General features: G+C 50.0%; 2 protein-coding genes and 1 pseudogene across 3 annotated transcripts; 1 reads left to right on the top strand and 2 right to left on the bottom strand.

Annotated features, from left to right (window-relative positions):
• Positions 1-22,942, top strand: part of LOC133243812 (testis-specific Y-encoded protein 1-like) — a 505,577-nt pseudogene that overhangs the window by 410,294 nt on the left and 72,341 nt on the right.
• Positions 362-3,916, bottom strand: LOC133243890 (testis-specific Y-encoded protein 3-like). The gene is made up of 6 exons (XM_061410620.1): positions 3,258-3,916; positions 2,589-2,666; positions 2,335-2,446; positions 2,048-2,193; positions 1,842-1,928; positions 362-581 (listed from the first exon to the last, which is right to left on the bottom strand). Exons 1-6 carry the CDS (start codon positions 3,765-3,767, stop codon positions 558-560), a joined length of 957 nt encoding a protein of 318 aa, XP_061266604.1. The 5' UTR covers positions 3,768-3,916; the 3' UTR covers positions 362-557.
• Positions 16,050-19,682, bottom strand: LOC133243851 (testis-specific Y-encoded protein 3-like). 2 transcript variants are annotated; one of them, XM_061410577.1, is made up of 6 exons: positions 18,946-19,680; positions 18,276-18,353; positions 18,022-18,133; positions 17,735-17,880; positions 17,529-17,615; positions 16,050-16,269 (listed from the first exon to the last, which is right to left on the bottom strand). In XM_061410577.1, exons 1-6 carry the CDS (start codon positions 19,471-19,473, stop codon positions 16,246-16,248), a joined length of 975 nt encoding a protein of 324 aa, XP_061266561.1. In that variant the 5' UTR covers positions 19,474-19,680; the 3' UTR covers positions 16,050-16,245. The 2 variants fall into 2 exon arrangements, with proteins under 2 accessions (XP_061266561.1, XP_061266562.1); XM_061410578.1 differs by lacking the exon at positions 18,276-18,353 and having other exon boundaries at positions 18,925-19,682.

The following is a 22,942-nucleotide window of genomic DNA, read 5'->3' as shown; positions in this document are numbered from 1 at the left end:
ACTCTTATTAAAGTGTCTGATGATAGGCAACAGAGAAGATACCTGGGCCACCACCTTCCAACAGAATTGCGTTCCACTGTTTCAATCTCTGGCCCTTGTTCACCAGACCCTTTCCACGAACAGCCACATTTCGCTTGTAAAATTGCCAGACCCACAGTCAATAGGCCCCTCATCTTCCTTCTCCGTCCTCCCCAAACCCCACCCCACAGGAAGAACGTCACCACCTGACACAACCCCAACATACCACTTAGCCCCCTCTATGAATCTCCACAGACTGGTAATTCCCACGCGGTGAACTGACACTCGTACATGCAGCTGAAGTGTTTGTCCTGAGGACCTGCCCAAACAATACACGCACACATGCAGCTGATGCTTTTTATTTTTCCTTTGCAATGAATTCAGGGTTACTGGTGTTTCACTGTCGATCCACTTCAGCACCAGACCACTCTTCACTACTTTCCCGTCCAAGAGAACTATGCTGGCCATTGGTCTTCACGTGAAGCAGCTTCTTCGGTTTTCTGTTTTAGGTGAAGGGGGGCACGCCATCGTTAAGTGTCTCAAAAGCTGGGGGGATCGGGTTCCTTTCAAAACAGAGAGACAGAGATATGTACACTTACCCTCCCCGGAAACACTAAAGACAGCTTGATTCTTTCAAGTCAGTTCCCAGGGGGGTGTGTCTGTGAACGTTTACATGCCCTAGAAGCACAGAGTAAAAAACAGGTATCCCAGTCTTCAGCGTAGAACTATTTACAATAGCTAGGACGTGGAAGCAGCCTACATGTCCATCAGCAGATGAAGGGATAAGGAAGTTGGAGTACACATACACAGCGGCGTCTTACACAGCACTAACATGGAACGCGTCCATGTCAGTTCTAATGAGATGGAATGAACGTAGAGCCTACTATACCGCATGAAGTAAGTCAGAAAGAGAAAGACAAACACTGTCCGTTCACACAAACATATGGAGTTGAGGACCTTGTACGTGGTGCTGAACATCCAACATGCAGGGCAGCAAAGAAGTAACAGACATATAAAGAACAGACTTTGGCCTCAGTGGGAGGTGGTGACGGTGGGTCAATGTGAGAGAGTAGCCCCAAAACGTTTACATTAGCTTATGCACAACAGATGACCAGTGCGAGTTTGACGCGTGCAGCAAGGCAACCAAAGTCATGTTGTGGGGCAACCCAGACAGCCAGGCAGGGGAGGTCGGTGGGTGGCGGGTTCGGCATTTGGGGGGACACGTGTATCCCTATCGGTGATTCATGTTGGCCCATGTACAGCAAAACCTGTCACGGTATTGTAAAGTCATAATCCTCCAGTTAAAATAAATAAAAGAGGATTCTCCATAATCCTGCAGAGTTGTCAGTATGCCCAGAATGAGGGTGGCAGGAAAAAGATGCAAACGCAAATTAAAAACCAAAACGAGTGTGGTGATCAGAATCGAATCAAATGATGGGTCACTGGGGGAACCGCCTTGCACAAAGGAGACTCACAGGCCTTTTTGGAAATGGGACTTCATGAAGAAGAGCAGGTGGGTCCCAATTTAAGAGAAGCCTGAGGCTGGACTTGTTGGCCATGGAATGACGGTTCAGCGATGTGCAGCTGCCTCAGATATAAACTGCAGTGGCTTTGGCCTGTCCAGGCCACTTCATCCACCTCAAGCTTCTCTACTTAGAACCTGTTCTTCACCCCAGTTCTCTACCCTTGCTGTCCCTTGCTGATTCCCTCATGCCCTGGTGTCACTGTGTACTCCACGGAGTCTCACTGTCTTCACAAGTGGAATAAATGACCCAAGTCTCTGGACAACACTTATGCCAGTGCTCGGCCCCTGGGCGCCTCACCTCTCGTCCTCCTGGTACCTTTCGTGGTGCAGCCTTCATCCTCACATAGTACTGCAAAGGATTGGGCCACAGATCCCTTATGATGATCTGCCAGGGAAATGAGCAAGGTCAGCACAGGCCTAGCCAGACCATGAGCCCTCCCGTGCATGGCCAACAACTCCGACATAAGTCACCCGTTCTGGCCCAGTGGCCACGTGGGACCCCACCTCAGCAATCCAGTCAGATCCTGTGAAACTGTGGTCAAAGAACCAGTTGAAGAAGTTAACGCTGCTGTCGTGGTGCCTGCGCCTGTATGCCTTCCGTTCAAAGCCCTGGTGCCACTGAACTGGAGTGGAACCAGATGCGTGGTATCCTGCAGGAAAAGCAGTTTGGGAGAAAGACCTAAATCACTTTTCGATTCAACCTAGACTTTTCTGCCCCCAACCACCGGGCCACCGCCCGCCACCCCTACCCACCCCCGCCCCCACCCAAGATCCAGGGAGCAGCTTCTCACCAGTGACCTTCATCAGGTACTCCTTGACAATCACTTCATTCTGGAAATACCTATTCCTCCGAAAGGACAATGTGATCTTGCAGTGACGAGTGGGATGCCTGAATTCCTCCACCTGCCAGGACAAAGTGTGCGGGGTGGGGTGGGTGTGAAACCTCTTTACAGAAGAGCTGTCCTTTCCTGTGTTAGGGATAGACCATGCCCTCTCCCCTCCCCAGTCACCTCCTCTCCACAATCATCAGTGTCCCCTGCCTGACCTCCAAGTTGGTCATGAAGTGAAGCATGTCTGCATCTTGCTTGCTCATCAAAACTGACATTTGGGGGTGGTTCATAAACTGCTTTAGGTCAAGGAGCCTCTAGATGCTAGAGGTGAAAGTGCTGGAAGAACAAAGCTAGCCTAAAGAGTAGAATGGCCCTCCCTGTTTGACTTCAACTTGCTACTGGTTAACTCGTCACATTTCGGTTCACGCGGGCTATATGAATGCCGCACAAGGTCCAAGGCTGTGCCCATGAATGCCCTACCACGAGGAGGTTCTCTTCCTAACCGGATAAGCTTCATCTCAGCCCCTTGAAAGTTAGCTAACTTCGGGAAAACAAGCACTCCTAGCTAGAACCCGTACGACCACTTACACTTCCCACCCCTCCCCCATTACAGACAAGCCTTCTCTCCGAAGAGACCCTGGTGCTAATGACAATTCTGATTGGAACCTCTCAAAGTATAGCCTAACTATCAATTTGGGCTAGCCAGAACAGCAAGGATATCACACCTACGATCAGGAACAGATATGCAGGACGGTAACCAATACCCACCATCCAGAAAAGTAAATACGGTACCAGAACTGCCAGATCTGTAAACTGTTCCTGCCATAGCCCGGCTTAAACAAACAAACAAACACAAAACTCACAAGCACCACACCAAGGGATACAACTTCGACCCAGAAGTCACGGATGCCCTGGATGATGGCGCTTCTGTGTTCTAGATGCACCTTCTGCGGCTGACTGGGCTTATGTTTCAGGCGAGCATGCGCCCTTTGGGCTTTCTTATTCACGGGCTCCAGCTCCAGCTGCAGGGCCGCCAGCGCCTCCAGTGCAGGCCGGTCACTCAGGGCTCCGGGCCTTGGATGGTCGTGGACATGCTCCTCCGTGGACACCTGCTCCTGCTCCTCGTATGCCACCACCTCCACCTCCTCCATGACGTCCAACACCAGCAGCTGGAACTCCTGCCCGAGTCCCGCCACCTCTCCCTCCTCCACTGCCTCCACCCAGAAGAGGGCGGCCTCCTCGCCTGGTGCTCCACCTGCGGCCTGCATCGCCTCTGCCGCCCCCACCGGACTGGAAGGCCCCAGGGCACCTCCCTCATGAAGACCCGGGCTCACAACTAAGATCCAGGAAACCAGAGTACTGCCGCCTTCCTCTGGCCCCGTCTCACTCTCCATGGTATTCTCGCCGAAGCCCGGAGCTGCAAACAAGCTGGACGCTAGAGCACAGCAGATGGCCCTCACGGGCCGCCCGCCGGCCGCAGTCTACGTGGTCCTACTCCCGATGGGTTACTGGGCAAGAGCCAGGGAACCGCGAAAGGGAGAGACGCATGCGCAAAACTCTGTGCCACCAGGCCCGCCTACTATAGCGACGGGAAGGGGCTGAACTCTCCACCCTGACCTCCTGACCTCATCCCAGAACCAATCAAATGGAGTCTAAAGCGGTTCGCTCCTGGGACACGCCCCTTGGAATCCTGGGCCCTCTGCCAGCCTGTGACAGGGGGCCAATGTCGGCCCAGCGCAAAGTGGGCGTGTCCTGGCAAGCCTTTTGCCTGCCTAGCAGTGCAGCCGCGCCCGAGCAGCGACTGGGTGAGCCAGGGCCACCTGAAGCTGCAACAGTCCTCAAGCTTGAAGTTGCCCCTGGGGCAGCGCGCCCGTGTGCTCAGGGACCCACTCAGGAAGACAGGGTTCCTGGGTACCTCAGGGACAGAGTTGCTCTCCTCCGATCCAAACCGCAAGCCACGGGGTGGGGGTGGGGGGAGTAGGAGGGAGGCGGGCAGGGTAGCGGGGTTTGGGGGAGGAGTGCGCGGTGGAGGGGGATGGGGAAGCGTGGCGGGGGCCGGGGTGGGGGCGGGCTTACGCCGACCTCACCCATGTGCACCTGCTGCAGAGTCATGGCTAAACTTGTGCCTTAGGCTTGAGCAGTTGTCAGGAATGCAGCCCTCCTCTGAGGAAGAGGCAGAGCATTTTCCTCGGCTAGCTGTCCAAGCCCCACGATGCAGCCCCAAGCCCAACCAGCCTGGAGCCCCTGGCCTACGGTCTGTCAGCCCTCGGCCTTTCCCCCGGCCCGTGGCTTAGAGCAGGCGCCCACGTAGCTAAGGATGTGTGCCTGCAGATGCACTTGCCAGAGGCACAGAGCTATTCCTGCAAGTGTTTCAAGTGGACCAAAGTGCTCCTCCTGACCATTAGTTACTCCTACTTCCCGGCCGCCTAACTCAGGTGGGCACACTCAGGTTAAGTGCCTGGACAGTTTCCACTGCTCACGCTCTTTCTCCTAGGATGTCTGCTGTTTCACACTGAGCACCTACCTCCCTTAGTCCTGACACACGTGCAGACCCACCACACCCCACACTCCCCCCACACACACAAACACGTGACACAAGTACACACATGCGTGCAACACACAGAGCCACAAATGCCAAGAGGTGTTTCAGAGACTGAAGAACCAGTGGATCGCATGAAATGCATAGATGTCTTTATTTCTAACGGGAAAATGTTCATTCTGATCTTCAGATGTGAAATATAGAGAAGTCCATCTTCCATGAAGGAGAATCATGCCTAGATTTGGATACAGGAAGTATAGAGAACTCCTTATTTCATGGTGGACAGTCCTTGATTTATACATGAAAAATACAAGGAATTAAGTATTTCACGAAGAAACAGTGGTGCCCAGAATTTCATTTATGAAATAGAGATAATTCCAATTCCATATTGGTCTGCCAGATCTTAATTTCACACTTCATGTCAGTAAAATTTCATTGAGATCTTCATATACGAAATGTATACAATTTCAGGATTCAAGAAGGGAATTGTAGGCTCAACTTTTCATATGTAAAATATATAGAATTCCCCACTCATGTAGGAAAACGTGTGCACAGATATACGTCTGGGAGACACAAGATTCCACATATGATGAAGAAAATGATGCAAGTCGATTTTCATACATGAAATACCGATTTCCTATTTCAGGTAGAAACCTCTGCACCCATGTTCTCACATGTGAACGAAGGACAATTGCATATTTTATGCAGAAAAATCATCTTTCTGGTTTTCATCTGCATGAATCAGGGAATGCAGAGCAAGTGCTCTGGAGCAATCCCGAAGAATAGCGTAGGCAGGGATGTGGGAGCGGCTCCAGGATAGCTGGGACCCCTGTGTACTTATGGCTTATTAATGTTGATGCATGGCAGAAGCCATTACAATATTGTATCATAATTAACCCCCAGTTAAATTTAATAAAACGAAAAAAGTACTATGTTTTGAGAAAAGTGAAAGGAGAAAGGGACTCGACTGCTCTGTGGTGGCCTAAATGGGAAGGAAATCCAAAATTGACGGGTTACACGTACAGCTAAAACTTGACTCACGCACAGCAGAAACCAAAGAAACACTGTAACGTGACTATGGCCGAAAAATAACTGTTGGAAGTACATCACATGTCAAGTATTATTTCGGCAGTGAAAAAATAAATGGTATACCCATTTGCAATACATGTTCTTGAGGAGAGTATGCTGAGTTAAATACTTGAGTTCGAGGAAGATGAAGGCTTTTACATCACATGACATTGTCTCGTTGAAAACCCTGCGTTATAGAAAGAGAGTAGGATGTGGTCATTGGGCCAGTGGAAATGGCCCCCGATGGTCCACGTTACCATCTTTTAGTCACAGGTTGACTCAGCTCATCCAGGAAGACACTGTAAAAGAGGCAGGATGGAAAACGGAGCTGCAGGCCTCAGCCCAAGACCATTAGGGAAGTTCGCAAACCCAACACCACCAACAGAAAGCCTCTCAGCTGAATGCACTGAGAGAGATATCAAAGCCTTCCCACAGGGCCTTCCAGGCCCTTGGGCCTTGGGCTGGGTAATGAACTGTGGCGCTTGGACAAGCGTGAGGACAGGCTGTGTCTTGCAGAGTCGCGGAGCCCTTGCTGGAGCCACTCAGTGGCCTGGCCCAGGTTGCAAAGCAACGGCCACCGTGTCCCATGCCCACCTCCATGTCCGAATGGTTGTGGCAATGTCCGTGGGTCACAGTCTACAGGACCGAGCTCCCCATTTGGGTAGACGGAGGAGGCTGAGGGTCAGCTGCGTGCTGGGTACCTGGCTCCCTCATGGCAGGTGGCCGGGCAGTGTGTGGGAGCCTTGGTAAGAGGAGGGCACAGAGACCTGAGACCTGCCTCTTCCAGCTGGGACTACCAGGCTATACGGGGACCCCCTTCTCGCAACCAGGACCTTGGAGGGTGAAAGTCAATCTGGGGAATCTCCTTTCAGGGGATAGGGAATCATACTTGTTTCCCTTGAGGATTGCAGGACACAGTTAGCTGGCCACCAGCTCACCTCAAGAACACAAGATGTGACAGCAAGAAGTTTGCACCGGCTAATCACACCCCTCCCTCACGTTTCCTGTATGTGGCCTTTGCTGAAAGCCTTGACGGAGTTTGCCAATTCTCTTTCCACTGGCTTAGGCTTTTATTCTTTTCTAATACAAGCATTTAAAATTATAAGCACGTCTAGATCTGCATCTCACGAATTCTGATATGCTGTGTTTTTATTCTCACTCGTTTAAAGTATTTTCTGCTCGCTCTTTGTTATCCTGTACGTTTTTTAAAAAGTTTAGTTTAATTGGAGGTGAGTTAACTTGACATTATTGTGGTGCTTTTTGCCGTACGTTCACACGAATCAGCCGTGTACATGCATTCCCCGTCCTGATTCCCACTCCCCATCCCATCCCTGAGGGTCATCCCAGTGCACCAGCCCTGAGCTCCCTGTCTCGTGCATCGAACCTGGCCTGGCGATGTATTTCGTATGTGATAGTATACATGTTTCAATGCTATTCTCTCAAACCATCGCACCCTTGCCTTCTCCTACAGAGTCCCGAAATCTGTTCTTTACATCTGTGTCTCTTTTGCTGTCTCGCATATAGGGTCACTGTTAATTCCATCTGTCTCAATTCCATATATATGCGTGGGTTTTTCCTTCTGACTGACTTTTCTCTGCATAAGAGGCTCCACTTGCGTCCAGCTCATTAGAACTGATTCAAATGCATTCTTTTTAAGAGCTGAGTAATATTCTACTGTCTATATCTACCCCAGCTTTCATCTCCAGTTCGTCTGCCCATGGACATCTAGGCTGCTTCCACGTCCTATCTGTTGTAAAGAGAGCCGCGACGAACACTGGGCACGAGTGTCTTTTAATTCTGGTTTCTTCGGTGTGTATGCCCAGCAGAGGGATTGCTGGGTTGTATGGCAGTTCTATTTCCAGGTTTTTGAGCAGTCTGTACGTTGTTCCCATAGTGGCTGTGCTAGTTTGAAATTCACACAGACAGTGTGAGAGGGTTTCTTTTTTTCTCTGCCCCCTCTCAAACGTTTATTGTCTGTAGATTTTGGACAGCAGCCATTCTGACCGGCCTGAGATGGTACCTCGTTGTGGTTTCGATTTGCGTTTCCCTGATAGTAAGGGATGTTGCGCATCTTTTCATGTGTTTGATAGCCATCTGTATTTCTTTTTTGGAGAAATGTCTGTTTACTTCTTTGGCCCATGATTATTATTATTTTTTTATTTTGGCCTGGGTCGCCTACTTTTCTGGAATTGAGTGCAGGAGTTGCTTGTATATTTTTTAGATTAATTCTGTACGAGTTGCTGCATTTGCTATTATTTGCCCCCATTCTGAATGCTGTCTTTCCACTTTGCTTGTAGTTTCCTTCGTTGAGCATAAGCTTTTAAGTTTAAGTAGGTCCCATTTGTTTTAGTTTTGCTTTTATTCCCATTATTCTGGGAGGTTTGCCAGAGAGGATCCTACTGTGCTTTACACCAGAGAGTGTTTTGCCTATATTTTCCTCCAGCAGTGTAATCGTTTGCGGTCTCTTGTTTAGATCTTCGATCCATTTTGAGTTTATATTTTGTGTGCGGTGTTAGCAAGTGTTGTAGTTTCATTCTTTTATGCGTGGTTGCCCAGTTTTCCCAGCGCCCCTTGCTGAAGAGATTGTCTTTTCTGCATTGTACATCCTCGTCTGCTTTGTCAAAGATAAGGTGTCCGTAGGTGCGGATATGTATCTCTGGGCTTTCTCTTTTGTTCCATTGACTTATGTTTCTGTCTTTGTGCCAGTACCATACTGCATTGATGACTGTGGCTTTGTAGTATAGCTTGAAGTTAGGCAGGCTGATTCCTGCAGTTCCATTCTTCTTTGTCAAGATTGCTTTGGCTCTTCCAGGTGTTTTGGATTTCCATACCAATTGTGAAATGACTGGTCCTAGTGCTCTGACAAATACTGCTCGTAGCTTTATAGGGACTACACTGACCCTATCGACTGCTTTGGATAGATTTTAGTCCTCTATTTACTATTGCAGGAGGGCCAAATGTCCAGCATGAACTGACACCAACACCAATGTGTACACAAGGAACTGGGGTTTTAAAGGGAGAATTTGGGAATAGGCAAGGGGAATCATGGGAAGTCTATAGAGTCAGAAAATGACAGTTTGACAGAACGTGCGCAGGGGGTGTTGGTCCATGCGGAATATCTGGGTTTGCTAACCCTGTTACCTCTTAAAGGCAGGCTTTCTGCCCTCCCGTAGAGACTGGGCAACGGGCCCTATCCTTAAGTTTTGAGTGGAGCACATAGGCACTTCTATTGGCAGCCTTGAGTTTTCGTAGGTGGGGACTTTAAAGGGGTGGGGGTCATCCAAGGCATGCAGCCTTGAGCCGTTGGAAACTTAAAGACCCAGGTGCAGGCCTTACTGAGAAAGGGCTCCGTGGAGCCTTGCTCAAATTTGGCTAAGGTGAGAGTCGTTTTCCCTTGAAAGCAGAGAAACTCGAAGAGTGTGGATTGGGCCCTGCTCCCACCGCCGCTTGGAGCTGGGACAGCCTTCCCCAGGCGGTGGGGAGACCAAGCACATTTGCTTTTTCAGGTGTCCAGCAGAACGAGATCACACAGAAGCCATCAACCTCCACCATCACCCTGGTGACCAACACGGATTCGTCGCCCCTGGTCCCCAGCTCAGGACCCACGAGCACCCTTGCATCTTCGGTCAGCCCGCCCATCGCCACCGCTTCAGCTGATGTCGCTGCAGGCACCGCCGAGTACGCTAGCAGAGTGAGTGCCCGTGGTTGGATTGGGGAAGCCCAGCTTTGGGTCTTTCCAGGAATTAAAGGGGACCAGGAAGTGGTGGAATCCCTCCCCAACTCGCCTGTTCTCTTGGCCTGGTCCTTGTTAGGGATGTGGTGGCCAGGCTTGCCTGCTCTGTGTTCACTTGTGGGCACACTCTCCATTTAGGTTCTGTCTTCTGTCTTTTAAAATTTATTTTATTGAAGTATAGGTGATGTAGAAGGGTGTATTAATTTCGACGGTACAAGACAATGATTCAGTTATATACACGCATACTTTTTCATATTCCTTTCCATTATGGCTTACCACAGGATATTGATTGTCGTTCCCTGTGCTACACAGGAGGACCTTGTTGTTTATTTTACGTATAAGAGTTTGCACCTGGTAATCCCAGATTCCCAAAGCGTCCCGTCCACCACCCCAGCCCTCCTCTCTACTTCTCTCTTAATTTGCCGAGTGCTTTCATGCTCACTGTCTAATCCGGGCAAGTAAAGCTTGCTGTCAGATGAGGGTGCTCTGGAGTGATGTGCAGGTTCATGTCTGGAGGACCCGGGGAGTGAAAATCACCACCAGAATTGCAGCTGTCTGGGGAGTCCCTTCTGCTCCCTGCTGGGGCCTAGAACAGGAGTTGCTACACAGCTGTAGAATGAAAGCGGGTTTTTGAGTGAACACCTAATGTCTTTTGAGAGAAAGCCTAATGTCTCATTGGGCTTCATATCAGTAACACTTTTGTTTAATGTGTACAATTTGTAAGGTCTTTATTGAATTTGTTGTAATATTGCTGTACTTTCCTTCTTTCAAAACGTTTTGGTGTCGTTGACTACAAGGCTTGGGGAATCTTATCTCCCTGAGTAGGGAATCAAAACCGTACCCCCCACATTGGAAGGCTAGGTCTCAACCAGTGGGGTTTCATGGACGTCCTCACACCCATGTTACAGATGAGCACACTGAGATCTGGCCAGGTCAAACAGGTTGTCCGGGGTCACATAATCCGTGAATGTCTAATTGGCATTTGAATGGTAGCAGCCAGGATCTAGAATCCCCGCTTGACCTGCCTTAGAGCTCGCTTGTGAATTCACACCAGGCCGGCTGACCACGGCTGTCCGCTGTCCCCAGACTGATTGTTCTTACATGTGGCTTTTTAAAGCAACCCTGCTCAAGAGTGAGTGTGGCTAAAGAGGAAACATCCAGGTCTTGGGGTTAGGGCTCTTAGTTAGTACTTCTGTCCCCCCATTTTGCATAAAAGACCAGGTTTTATCCAGTCTCAGAGTTTCAGAACATTCAGGGTTCCCCTTTCAGGTGTGGTCACATGCTCAAGGTTTTTGACTTACCTGTTCATCACCTTGAACAAGGATTGACTTCGTGTTTTCATTGACAGTGACTTCATACCTCAAGCGTGAAAATCACTTTATGTATGAAATAGAAAATTCCATATTTTGTGTAGGAAAATCGAGGCCAATTCTTTCAGTTGTTACATATACAGTGTTCTGTAACTCATAACGCAAGTCAGCACACAGATTTTCAAATGAGAAAGATGAAAAATTCCGTATTTCGTGTTACCTTGTTTATGCGCAATTCAACGTGAAATACCAGAATTTCATATTTCGCGGGGAAAAGCTCCGTGCCTGGAGTTTCAAATGCCGACGTAGAGAAACCCATATTCAAGGCAGGAAAATCGGTGCCCGGATGTTCATTCATTAAATACAGAGAACTGCATGTTTCATGTAGGAAAATCACGACCCAGATTCTCCTACATGAAATATAAACAGTTCATTAGCTCATGGACTAAGTCTCTGCCACGATTTTCTTACAGAGGAAAGATAAGGACATGTAAGGAAATCCGTACTCAACAGAGGAAAAATCAGTGCCCCGGATTACATACGTAAAGTCATCAAAATTCCGTATTTTGTGTGCTAAAATCAGTGGCCTGATGTTCCTAAGTTTAATACACGACATTCCAGATTTCATGTGCAAAAGTCAGCACCCAGGTTTTCATACGGGAAATACACAGAATTCCAAATTTCATGCCGGCAAATAACACGTGCACCCATGATTCATATAACATATAGAGAATTCCATTTCCCTTTTGGGAAGTTTGTGGTGAGATTTTCACAGGTGAAACAGAGAGAATGCCACATTTCTTGGCAGAAAACTTAATGCATGTATTCTTTCGGGAAATAACGAGTTCCGCGCTTCACGTAAAAGACTGTTGCCCACGTGTCCAAATGTGACACAAACCTGGACTTCTCTGTGTAGAGAGAGATTTAGAGACGAAACATCTCTCAATCCGGAGATGCTAAGAACAGTGTCCCGCTAAGAGCCATGACTCACCAGTGCCAGAGGAATTGAAGTCTGCGCATTTATTGTACAGAGGCGCTTTCAAAGTAGCTCTGTTCTCATCCAGCCCCCAGGTGAGAACACACGCCAGCCTACCCCATCAGCCCAGGCCTGTGGGACTGGGACAGGTGAGAGGATCAACCTAGGACACCCTTTTAAGGAGTGATGTTTCAAACTGGCAAAGGCTGCACGTAGCAGCGCTAAGTGCTGCTACAGTTCCCAAACCTTAGAGAAAAGGGCAAGCTGTGTTCATATGGCTGGTCATGTCGGGGAAAGAATGCTCCTTCACCTGAGGACAGAAAACCCTTTGTGGCCGGGTGTCCTAAGGGCTGTGCGTAGCCCCTCTTCTGTGCCGGGGAGTCTGGCCCACTCTGGCTCTGCTCCTTAGCATCCTCCCTGACTTGCCTCAGGTGCTTTTGGCCTGCCTCTCCTTTCTCCTCAGGGATCCGTGTTTACACTTACATGCCTGTTTACATGTACAGCTTGCTCCGTGGGTGAGATCCCTGGGCTTTTCTCCAGGGCTTTTCTCCAGTGTTTCTGCCGCCCCAAGATCGTCGTACTTTACACAAGCTCTTTCATGTTTTCAGTGTGCATTCTTCCATCCCCCAGCCAGGCCAGTTCAGAGAGTTCACACACACATTTTGCCCAGCGCACATGTGTTTGCACGCGCGTGCACGCACACACACACTCATACACACACTCACACACTCACACACCAACAATTCTGAAAAGCAACTTGCACACATGCGGAACTTTGGTTTACTGATCCAGGATAATGGACTTTGGTAAGCACCGCTCTTTTTTTTTTTTTTTTGCCCCGGTTGATGTTTTCACTCGCTAATTGATCAAGTCAGTGTCCTCTTCTACTTCTATGGTATATCGTGGAAGGTGAATGGGAATGGCTCATGAGTGGGACTGATATCCAAAGAGGTTGGCAGGGTTGGAAGTCCTCACTGTGGACAGCGGAGTGACCTGTGCCTGTGTTCTCTACTCCTGTTGCCTTGGACTGGTTCACCGTGCCAGTCGGGTTGGTGTGATTCCATTCCCTGGGCTTTCCTTCCAGAAACGACACAGAAATAGCAAGGGACTTTGAACTTGAAATTGATCTCGCACCGCCTTTTCCCTAGGCTATAGAAGGTCACTGAGGACAAGAACTCTTTCACAACTTTCTCTGTACAGAAAGGCAAGCCCCAATTCCTATCACCTGGGTGATGATTTACTTACAATCATGAAGAAATTCTGCATGGGCAATGCCAGTTGAATGATCAACACAAGGACACATGGGTAGGGGTAAACGTTAGTGTATTTCAACCGTGCGGTGCTGTTTACAGAACACTTAACAAGTCAACCCCAAACCGTTCCTGACAGAGAAAAAAAAAAAATTTCCTGACATATGCATTCCTGCAACATCTTTGCCCTCTGTGATCCTAATCAATATTCTCCCTGCAATGAGTGATATTCCTGCACGTCGGGCATTACTGTAAGTGTGTGGGTATTCTTGTTTCCACATGTGGGTCACTGTTAACTATTCCTGTGATAAAGCATTTCTTGATGTGCACAAATATCATGGAAGTCTTTCAAAAAGTCACAATTCAAGATGTTGGAAGCATTTGATCCAGGAAGGAAAGAATAGGTCCAATTCACATGCAGTCTAACAAAGATACGCAAACTTAACCAAAGAAGGAGTGAATACGAGCAATACCACGCATGTAGGTTGAATAGGGACGTGCAAGAACTCAGACAGATATGGCAGCAGAGCTGTGCATAATGGTACAAGCATGGGTGCAACATGAAAGAGGACAGGAGGCATAGGCAGACCCACAGGAAGAAACATCAACTCACATTCATGGGCAAACACAATGGAGACACCCAGTCTTCATTCTAAACAGAGGAAAACATGAACACATCCAGGGCACAGGAAGCAAATGCAGCTCAGGCTGGTGGAGCCAGAATGCGCGTGAATTCATCACTAAACCGGCGAGTCTCACACGCATCGATATTCGGCGGAAGAAAACCTTACACGACACATCCAAGTGTGCAGTCAACTCTAAGAGCACCTAGCCTTTAGGGCCCAAGTGAAAGCCCTAGAGAGCCTGGGACACAAGTCACGGCAAGTCTCCAGAGGATGACCATCCAGTCAACGAAGACTATCTCTGCACTCCACTCGAGGACAGGTCAGAGCTAATGCCAACCCTGGTCCTGAAGCACTGGCAGGAAATATTAGGCACTGGGGGACCCTGTCCTAAACTTTTCTTGTCTTTAACTTCTTTGCAATGCCTTACGGAAACTTCTGAATGTGGGTAAATGCCATGCAGTCCCTAGAATGAGCCCAGTCTAAGGTCCCGAAAACCATGCCCCAGTATGCCATCTCACACCCGCTGTCGAGTTATCACACCATAGTTTCTGCTTTGTTTTGTTTTGAACTAGGACTGGGAAAGACAGGTACCAGCCTGCCGGAGCCCCACGGATTCTTGGACGTTGACAGATTCAGAAAGTAAGAAGACATGTTTCCAGTGTCTCCTGGGCTGCTTGTTCAGAAAGCACCCAGAGACGGCCAAGCCTTGCCTTCTAGCGCTGTAGATGCGTCTCTGGAGAAGGGGCAAAGCTGGGGTGTACATGGTCAAATGCAAAAGCTGGCCCTGGGCAGGAGATCTCATGCAGGGCACCGTGAAGAGGACATCCATAAAACCTGTGAACTTTACCCTTTGCCCTCAAAAGAGATGCTGCTTCAGGGAGAAAAGTTGTAGGGTGAGAACTTCATGCGAGACAGAACTTCATGTGCGACATCACCCTCAGGCATGCCCACGGTGGAGCCCTTCTATCTGGGATGAGAGGACAACAGTGGGGGGACAGACGTTGAACTCTGCCTACTCCATTTGTGCCAGTCTGTCTTTTGCTCAATCCAGAGGTGGACGCGATTCCAGAAAGCAGTCATCTACTTCAGAAGGACCACCCTAAGTGCCGACCAGTCCCTCAGTGAGCTCCATATGCTCCAGCTGTTCCCACTGGCCCTTGGCCCACACAGTAGTGGCAAAGCCCTAGATGAAGGACAGCTCCTTTGTGGTTGAAAACATTCTGTGCTGAGCCATTCCACAAGGAAGAGAAACTGTCACCAGAGGGCTGGTGAGAAAAAATGCTTTTTCTACAGCTTGGCCTGACAGAGGGCCTTGGGCAAAGACCTTAAGCCTTCCTGGAAAAAGGGATATTGACCCCTGAGCTGCAGCAGCAGCAGCAGCAGCAGCAGCAGCATGGGACACAGACCACATGGCTGCATAGGCTCACCCTAACAGCCTCTTTCCCCTCACTTCTGCCCCTGGACACGCTATACCGAAGCTGAGTTCTTGGAAAAAATAACAGAGTTCACATGAGCTCTAACATCTACGATGGGATCTGTTTTCCTTTATCTGATTCCTTGCAATTTCTCTTTTCCCCTGGTCACCTTTGCCAGAAACTAGTATCCTCACTGCCTTCCCACCCCTCACTTTCTCCCTAGGCCACAGCCCCCCTCCATATACCTTATACACAATGCCCTAAGATGTTACCTGGAACCCTAGCTCTGGGAAGCAGACTCTCAGCAAAGCTGACCGTGCACTCATATACACACTCATACACATGTGGCCTTCGAGGTTCATAGCGAGTTCAATGATAAGGCTTTTCCTTTGTTCTGTACCCTTATTAAAGTGTATGATGATAGGCAACAGAGAAGATACCTGGGCCACCACCTTCCAACAGAATTGCATTCCACTGTCTCAATCTCTGGCCCTTGTTCACCAGACCCTTTCCACGAACAGCCACATTTCCCTTGTAAAATTGCCAGACCCACAGTCAATAGGCCCCTCATCTTCCTTCTCCGTCCTCCCCGACCCCCACCCCACAGGAAGAACGTCACCCCCTGACACAACCCCAACATACGACTTAGCCCCCTCTATGAATCTCCACAGACTGGTAATTCCCACGCGGTGAACTGACACTCGTACATGCAGCTGAAGTGTTTGTCCTGAGGACCTGCCCAAACAATACACGCACACATGCAGCTGATGCTTTTTATTTTTCCTTTGCAATGAATTCAGGGTTACTGGTGTCTCACTGTCGATCCACTTCAGCACCAGACCACTCTTCACTACTTTCCCGTCCAAGAGAACTATGCTGGCCATTGGTCTTCACGTGAAGCAGCTTCTTCGGTTTTCTGTTTTAGGTGAAGGGGGGCACGCCATCGTTAAGTGTCTCAAAAGCTGGGGGGATCGGGTTCCTTTCAAAACAGAGAGACAGAGATATGTACACTTACCCTCCCCGGAAACTCTAAAGACAGCTTGATTCTTTCAAGTCAGTTCCCAGGGGGTGTGTCTGTGAACGTTTACATGCCCTAGAAGCACAGAGTAAAAAACAGGTATCCCAGTCTTCAGCGTAGAACTATTTACAATAGCTAGGACGTGGAAGCAGCCTACGTGTCCATCAGCAGATGAAGGGATAAGGAAGTTGGAGTACACATACACAGCGGCGTCTTACACAGCACTAACATGGAACGCGTCCATGTCAGTTCTAATGAGATGGAATGAACGTGGAGCCTACTATACCGCGTGAAGTAAGTCAGAAAGAGAAAGACAAACCCTGTCCGTTCACACAAATATATGGAGTTGAGGACCTTGTACGTGGTGCTGAACATCCAACATGCAGGGCAGCAAAGAAGTAACAGACATATAAAGAACAGACTTTGGCCTCAGTGGGAGGTGGTGACGGTGGGTCAATGTGAGAGAGTAGCCCCAAAACGTTTACATTAGCTTATGCACAACAGATGACCAGTGCGAGTTTGACGCGTGCAGCAAGGCAACCAAAGTCATGTTGTGGGGCAACCCAGACAGCCAGGCAGGGGAGGTCGGTGGGTGGCGGGTTCGGCATTTGGGGGGACACGTGTATCCCTATCGGTGATTCATGTTGGCCCATGTACAGCAAAACCTGTCACGGTATTGTAAAGTCATGATCCTCCAGTTAAAATAAATAAAAGAGGATTCTCCATAATCCTGCAGAGCGGTCAGTATGCTGAGAATGAGGGTGGCAGGAAAAAGATGCAAACGCAAATTAAAAACCAAAACGAGCGTGGTGATCAGAATCGAATCAAATGATGGGTCACTGGGGGAACCGCCTTGCACAAAGGAGACTCACAGGCCTTTTTGGAAATGGGACTTCATGAGGAAGAGCAGGTGGGTCCCAATTTAAGAGGAGCCTGAGGCTGGACTTGTTGGCCATGGAATGACGGTTCAGCGATGTGCAGCTGCCTCAGATATAAACTGCAGTGGCTTTGGCCTGTCCAGGCCACTTCATCCACCTCAAGCTTCTCTACTTAGAACCTGTTCTTCACCCCAGTTCTCTACCCTTGCTGTCCCTTGCTGATTCCCTCATGCCCTGGTGTCACTGTGTACTCCACGGAGTCTCAGTGTCTTCACAAGTGGAATAAATGACCCAAGTTTCTGGACAACACTTATGCCAGTGCTCGGCCGCTGGGTGCCTCACCTCTCGTTCTCCTGGTACCTTTCGTGGTGCAGCCTTCCTCCTCACATAGTACTGCAAAGGATTGGGCCACAGATCCCTTATGATGATCTGCCAGGGAAATGAGCAAGGTCAGCACAGGCCTGGCCAGACCATGAGCCCTCCCGTGCACGGCCAACAACTCCGACATAAGTCACCCGTTCTGGCCCAGTGGCCACGTGGGACCCCACCTCAGCAATCCAGTCAGATCCTGTGAAATTGTGGTCAAAGAACCAGTTGAAGAAGTTAACGCTGCTGTCGTGGTGCCTGCGCCTGTATGCCTTCTGTTCAAAGCCCTGGTGCCACTGAACTGGAGTGGAACGAGATGCGTGGTATCCTGCAGGAAAAGCAGTTTGGGAGAAAGACCTAAATCACTTTTCGATTCAACCTAGACTTTTCTGCCCCCAACCACCGGGCCACCGCCCGCCACCCCTACCCACCCCCGCCCCCACCCAAGATCCAGGGAGCAGCTTCTCACCAGTGACCTTCATCAGGTACTCCTTGACAATCACTTCATTCTGGAAATACCTATTCCTCCGAAAGGACAATGTGATCTTGCAGTGACGAGTGGGATGCCTGAATTCCTCCACCTGCCAGGACAAAGTGTGCGGGGTGGGGTGGGTGTGAAACCTCTTTACAGAAGAGCTGTCCTTTCCTGTGTTAGGGATAGACCATGCCCTCTCCCCTCCCCAGTCACCTCCCCTCCACAATCATCAGTGTCCCCTGCCTGACCTCCAAGTTGGTCATGAAGTGAAGCATGTCTGCATCTTGCTTGCTCATCAAAACTGACATTTGGGGGTGGTTCATAAACTGCTTTAGGTCAAGGAGCCTCTAGATGCTAGAGGTAAAAGTGCTGGAAGAACAAAGCTAGCCTAAAGACTAGAATGGCCCTCCCTGTTTGACTTCAACTTGCTACTGGTTAACTCGTCACATTTCGGTTCACGCGGGCTATATGAATGCCGCACAAGGTCCAAGGCTGTGCCCATGAATGCCCTACCACGAGGAGGTTCTCTTCCTAACCGGATAAGCTTCATCTCAGCCCCTTGAAAGTTAGCTTACTTCGGGAAAACAAGCACTCCTAGCTAGAACCCGTAGGACCGCTTACACTTCCCCACCCCTCCCCCATTCCAGACAAGCCTTCTCTCCGAAGAGACCCTGGTGCTAATGACAATTCTGATTGGGACCTCTCAAAGTATAGCCTAACTATCAATTTGGGCTAGCCAGAACAGCAAGGACATCACACCTACGATCAGGAACAGATATGCAGGACGGTAACCAATACCCACCATCCAGAAAAGTAAATACGGTACCAGAACTGCCAGATCTGTAAACTGTTCCTGCCATAGCCCGGCTTAAACAAACAAACAAACACAAAACTCACAAGCACCACACCAAGGGATACAACTTCGACCCAGAAGCCACGGATGCCCTGGATGATGGCGCTTCTGTGTTCTAGATGCACCTTCCGCCGCTGACTGGTCTTATGTTTCAGGCGAGCATGCGCCCTTTGGGCTTTCTGATTCACGGGCTCCAGCTCCAGCTGCAGGGCCGCCAGCGCCTCCAGTGCAGGCCGGTCACTCAGGGCTCCGGGCCTTGGATGGTCGTGGACATGCTCCTCCGAGGACACCTGCTCCTGCTCCTCGTATGCCACCACCTCCACCTCCTCCATGACGTCCAACACCAGCAGCTGGAACTCCTGCCCGAGTCCCGCCACCTCTCCCTCCTCCACAGCCGCACCTTCCTCCACTGCCTCCACCCAGAAGAGGGCGGCCTCCTCGCCTGGCGCACCACCTGCGGCCTGCATCGCCTCTGCCGCCCCCACCGGACTGGAAGGCCCCAGGGCCCCTCCCTCATGAAGACCCGGGCTCACAACTAAGATCCAGGATCCCGGAGTGCTGCCGCCTTCCTCTGGCCCCGTCTCACTCTCCATGGTATTCTCGCCGAAGCCCGGAGCTGCAAACAAGCTGGACGCTAGAGCACGGCAGACGGCCCTCACGGGCCGCCCGCCGGCCGCAGTCTACGTGGTCCTATTACCGACGGGTTACTGGGCAAGAGCCAGGGAACGGCGAAAGGGAGAGACGCATGCGCAGAACCCTGTGCCACCAGGCCCGCCTACTATGGCGACGGGAAGGGGCTGAACTCTCCACCCTGACCTCCTGACCTCATCCCAGAACCAATCAAATGGAGTCTAAAGCGGTTCGCTCCTGGGACACGCCCCTTGGAATCCTGGGCCCTCTGCCAGCCTGTGACAGGCGGCCAATGTCGGCCCAGCGCAAAGTGGGCGTGTCCTGGCAAGCCTTTTGCCTGCCTAGCAGTGCAGCCGCGCCCGAGCAGCGACTGGGAGAGCCAGGGCCACCTGAAGCTGCAACAGTCCTCAAGCTTGAAGTTGCCCCTGGGGCAGCGCGCCCGTGTGCTCAGGGACCCACTCAGGAAGACAGGGTTCCTGGGTACCTCAGGGACAGAGTTGCTCTCCTCCGATCCAAACCGCAAGCCACGGGGTGGGGGTGGGGGGAGTAGGAGGGAGGCGGGCAGGGTAGGGGGTTTGGGGGAGGAGTGCGCGGTGGAGGGGGATGGGGAAGCGGGACGGGGGCCCGGGTGGGGGCGGGCTTACGCCGACCTCACCCATGTGCACCTGCTGCAGAGTCACGGCTAAACTTGTGCCTTAGGCTTGAGCAGTTGTCAGGAATGCAGCCCTCCTCTGAGGAAGAGGTAGAGCACTTTCCTCGGCTAGCTGTCCAAGCCCCACGATGCAGCCCCAAGCCCAACCAGCCTGGAGCCCCTGGCCTACGGTCTGTCAGCCCTCGGCCTTTCCCCCGGCCCGTGGCTTAGAGCAGGCGCCCACGTAGCTAAGGATGTGCGCCTGCAGATGCACTTGCCAGAGGCACAGAGCTGTTCCTGCAAGTGTTTCAAGTGGACCAAAGTGCTCCTCCTGACCATTAGTTACTCCTACGTCCGGGCCGCCTAGCTCAGGTGGGCACACTCAGGTTAAGTGCCTGGACAGTTTCCACTGCTCACGCTCTTTCTCCTAGGATGTCTGCTGTTTCACACTGAGCACCTACCTCCCTTAGTCCTGACACACGCACAGACCCACCACACCCCACCCCCCCCACAAACACACACAAACACGTGACACAAGTACACCCATGCGTGCAACACACAGAGCCACAAATGCCAACAGGTGTTTCAGAGACTGAAGAACCAGTGGATCGCATGAAATGCATAGATGTCTTTATTTCTAACGGGAAAATGTTCATTCTGATCTTCAGATGTGAAATATAGAGAAGTCCATCTTCCATGAGGGAGAATCATGCCTAGATTTGGATACAGGAAGTATAGAGAACTCCTTATTTCATGGTGGACAGTCCTTGATTTATACATGAGAAATACAAGGAGTTAAGTATTTCACGAAGAAACAGTGGTGCCCAGAATTTCATTTATGAAATAGAGATAATTCCAATTCCATATTGGTTTGCCAGACCTTAATTTCACACTTCATGTCAGTAAAATTTCATTGAGATCTTCATATCCGAAATGTATACAATTTCAGGATTCAAGAAGGCAATTGTAGGCTCAACTTTTCATCTCTAAAATATATAGAATTCCCCACTCATGTAGGAAAACGTGTGCACAGATATACGTCTGGGAGACACAAAGTTCCACATATGATGAAGAAAATGATGCAAGTCGATTTTCATACATGAAATACCGATTTCCTATTTCAGGTAGAAACCTCTGCACCCATGTTCTCACATGTGAAAGAAGGACAATTGCATATTTTATGCAGAAAATTCATCTTTCTGGTTTTCATCTGCATGAATCAGGGAATGCAGAGCAAGTGCTCTGGAGCAATCCCGAAGAATAGCGTAGGCAGGGATGTGGGAGCGGCTCCAGGATGGCTGGGACCCCTGTGTACTTATGGCTTATTAATGTTGATGCATGGCAGAAGCCATTACAATATTGTATCATAATTAACCCCCAGTTAAATTTAATAAAAAGAAAAAAGTACTATGTTTTGAGAAAAGTGAAAGAAGAAAGGGACTCGACTGCTCTGTGGTGGCCTAAATGGGAAGGAAATCCAAAATTGACGGGATACACGTACAGCTAAAACTTGATTCACGCACAGCAGAAACCAAAGAAACACTGTAACGTGACTATGGCCCCAAAATAATGGTTGGAAGTACATCACATGTCAAGTATAATTCCGGCAGTGAAAAAATAAATGGTAGCCCCGTTTGCAATACATGTTCTTGAGGAGAGTATGCTGAGTTAAATACTTGAGTTCGAGGAAGATGAAGGCTTTTACATCACACGACATTGTCACGTTGAAAGCCCTGCGTTTTAGAAAGAGAGTAGGATGTGGTCATCGGGCCAGTGGAAATGGCCCCCGATGGTCCACGTTACCATCTTTTAGTCACAGGTTGACTCAGCTCATCCAGGAAGACACTGTAAAAGAGGCAGGATGGAAAACGGAGCTGCAGGCCTCAGCCCAAGACCATTAGGGAAGTTCGCAAACCCAACACCACCAACAGAAAGCCTCTCAGCTGAATGCACTGAGAGAGATATCAAAGCCTTCCCACAGGGCCTTCCAGGCCCTTGGGCCTTGGGCTGGGTAATGAACTGTGGCGCTTGGACAAGCGTGAGGACAGGCTGTGTCTTGCAGAGTCCCGGAGCCCTTGCTGGAGCCACTCAGCGGCCTGGCCCAGGTTTCAAAGCAACGGCCACCGTGTCCCATGCCCACCTCCATGTCCGAATGGTTGTGGCAATGTCCATGGGTCACAGTCTACAGGACCGAGCTCCCCATTTGGGTAGACGGAGGAGGCTGAGGGTCAGCTGCGTGCTGGGTACCTGGCTCCCTCATGGCAGGTGGCCGGGCAGTGTGTGGGGGCCTTGGTAAGAGGAGGGCACAGAGAACTGAGACCTGCCTCTTCCAGCTGGGACTACCAGGCTATACGGGGACCCCCTTCTCGCAACCAGGACCTTGGAGGGTGAAAGTCAATCTGGGGAATCTCCTTTCAGGGGATAGGGAATCATACTTGTTTCCCTTGAGGATTGCAGGACACAGTTAGCTGGCCACCAGCTCACCTCAAGAACACAAGATGTGACCGCAAGAAGTTTGCACCGGCTTATCACACCCCTCCCTCACGTTTCCTGTGTGTGGCCTTTGCTGAAAGCCTTGACGGAGTTTGCCATTTCTCTTTCCACTGGCTTAGGCTTTTATTCTTTTCTAATACAAGCATTTAAAATTATAAGCACGTCTAGATCTGCATCTCACGAATTCTGATACGCTGTGTTTTTATTCTCACTCGTTTAAAGTATTTTCTGCTCGCTCTTTGTTATCCTGTACGTTTTTTAAAAAGTTTAGTTTAATTGGAGGTGAGTTACTTGATATTATTGTGGTG

The sequence above is a fragment of the Bos javanicus genome, chromosome Y, assembly GCF_032452875.1.
Source record: "Bos javanicus breed banteng chromosome Y, ARS-OSU_banteng_1.0, whole genome shotgun sequence".
Lineage (NCBI taxonomy): Eukaryota > Metazoa > Chordata > Mammalia > Artiodactyla > Bovidae > Bos > Bos javanicus.
This window is presented reverse-complemented; position numbering and strand designations above follow the sequence as displayed.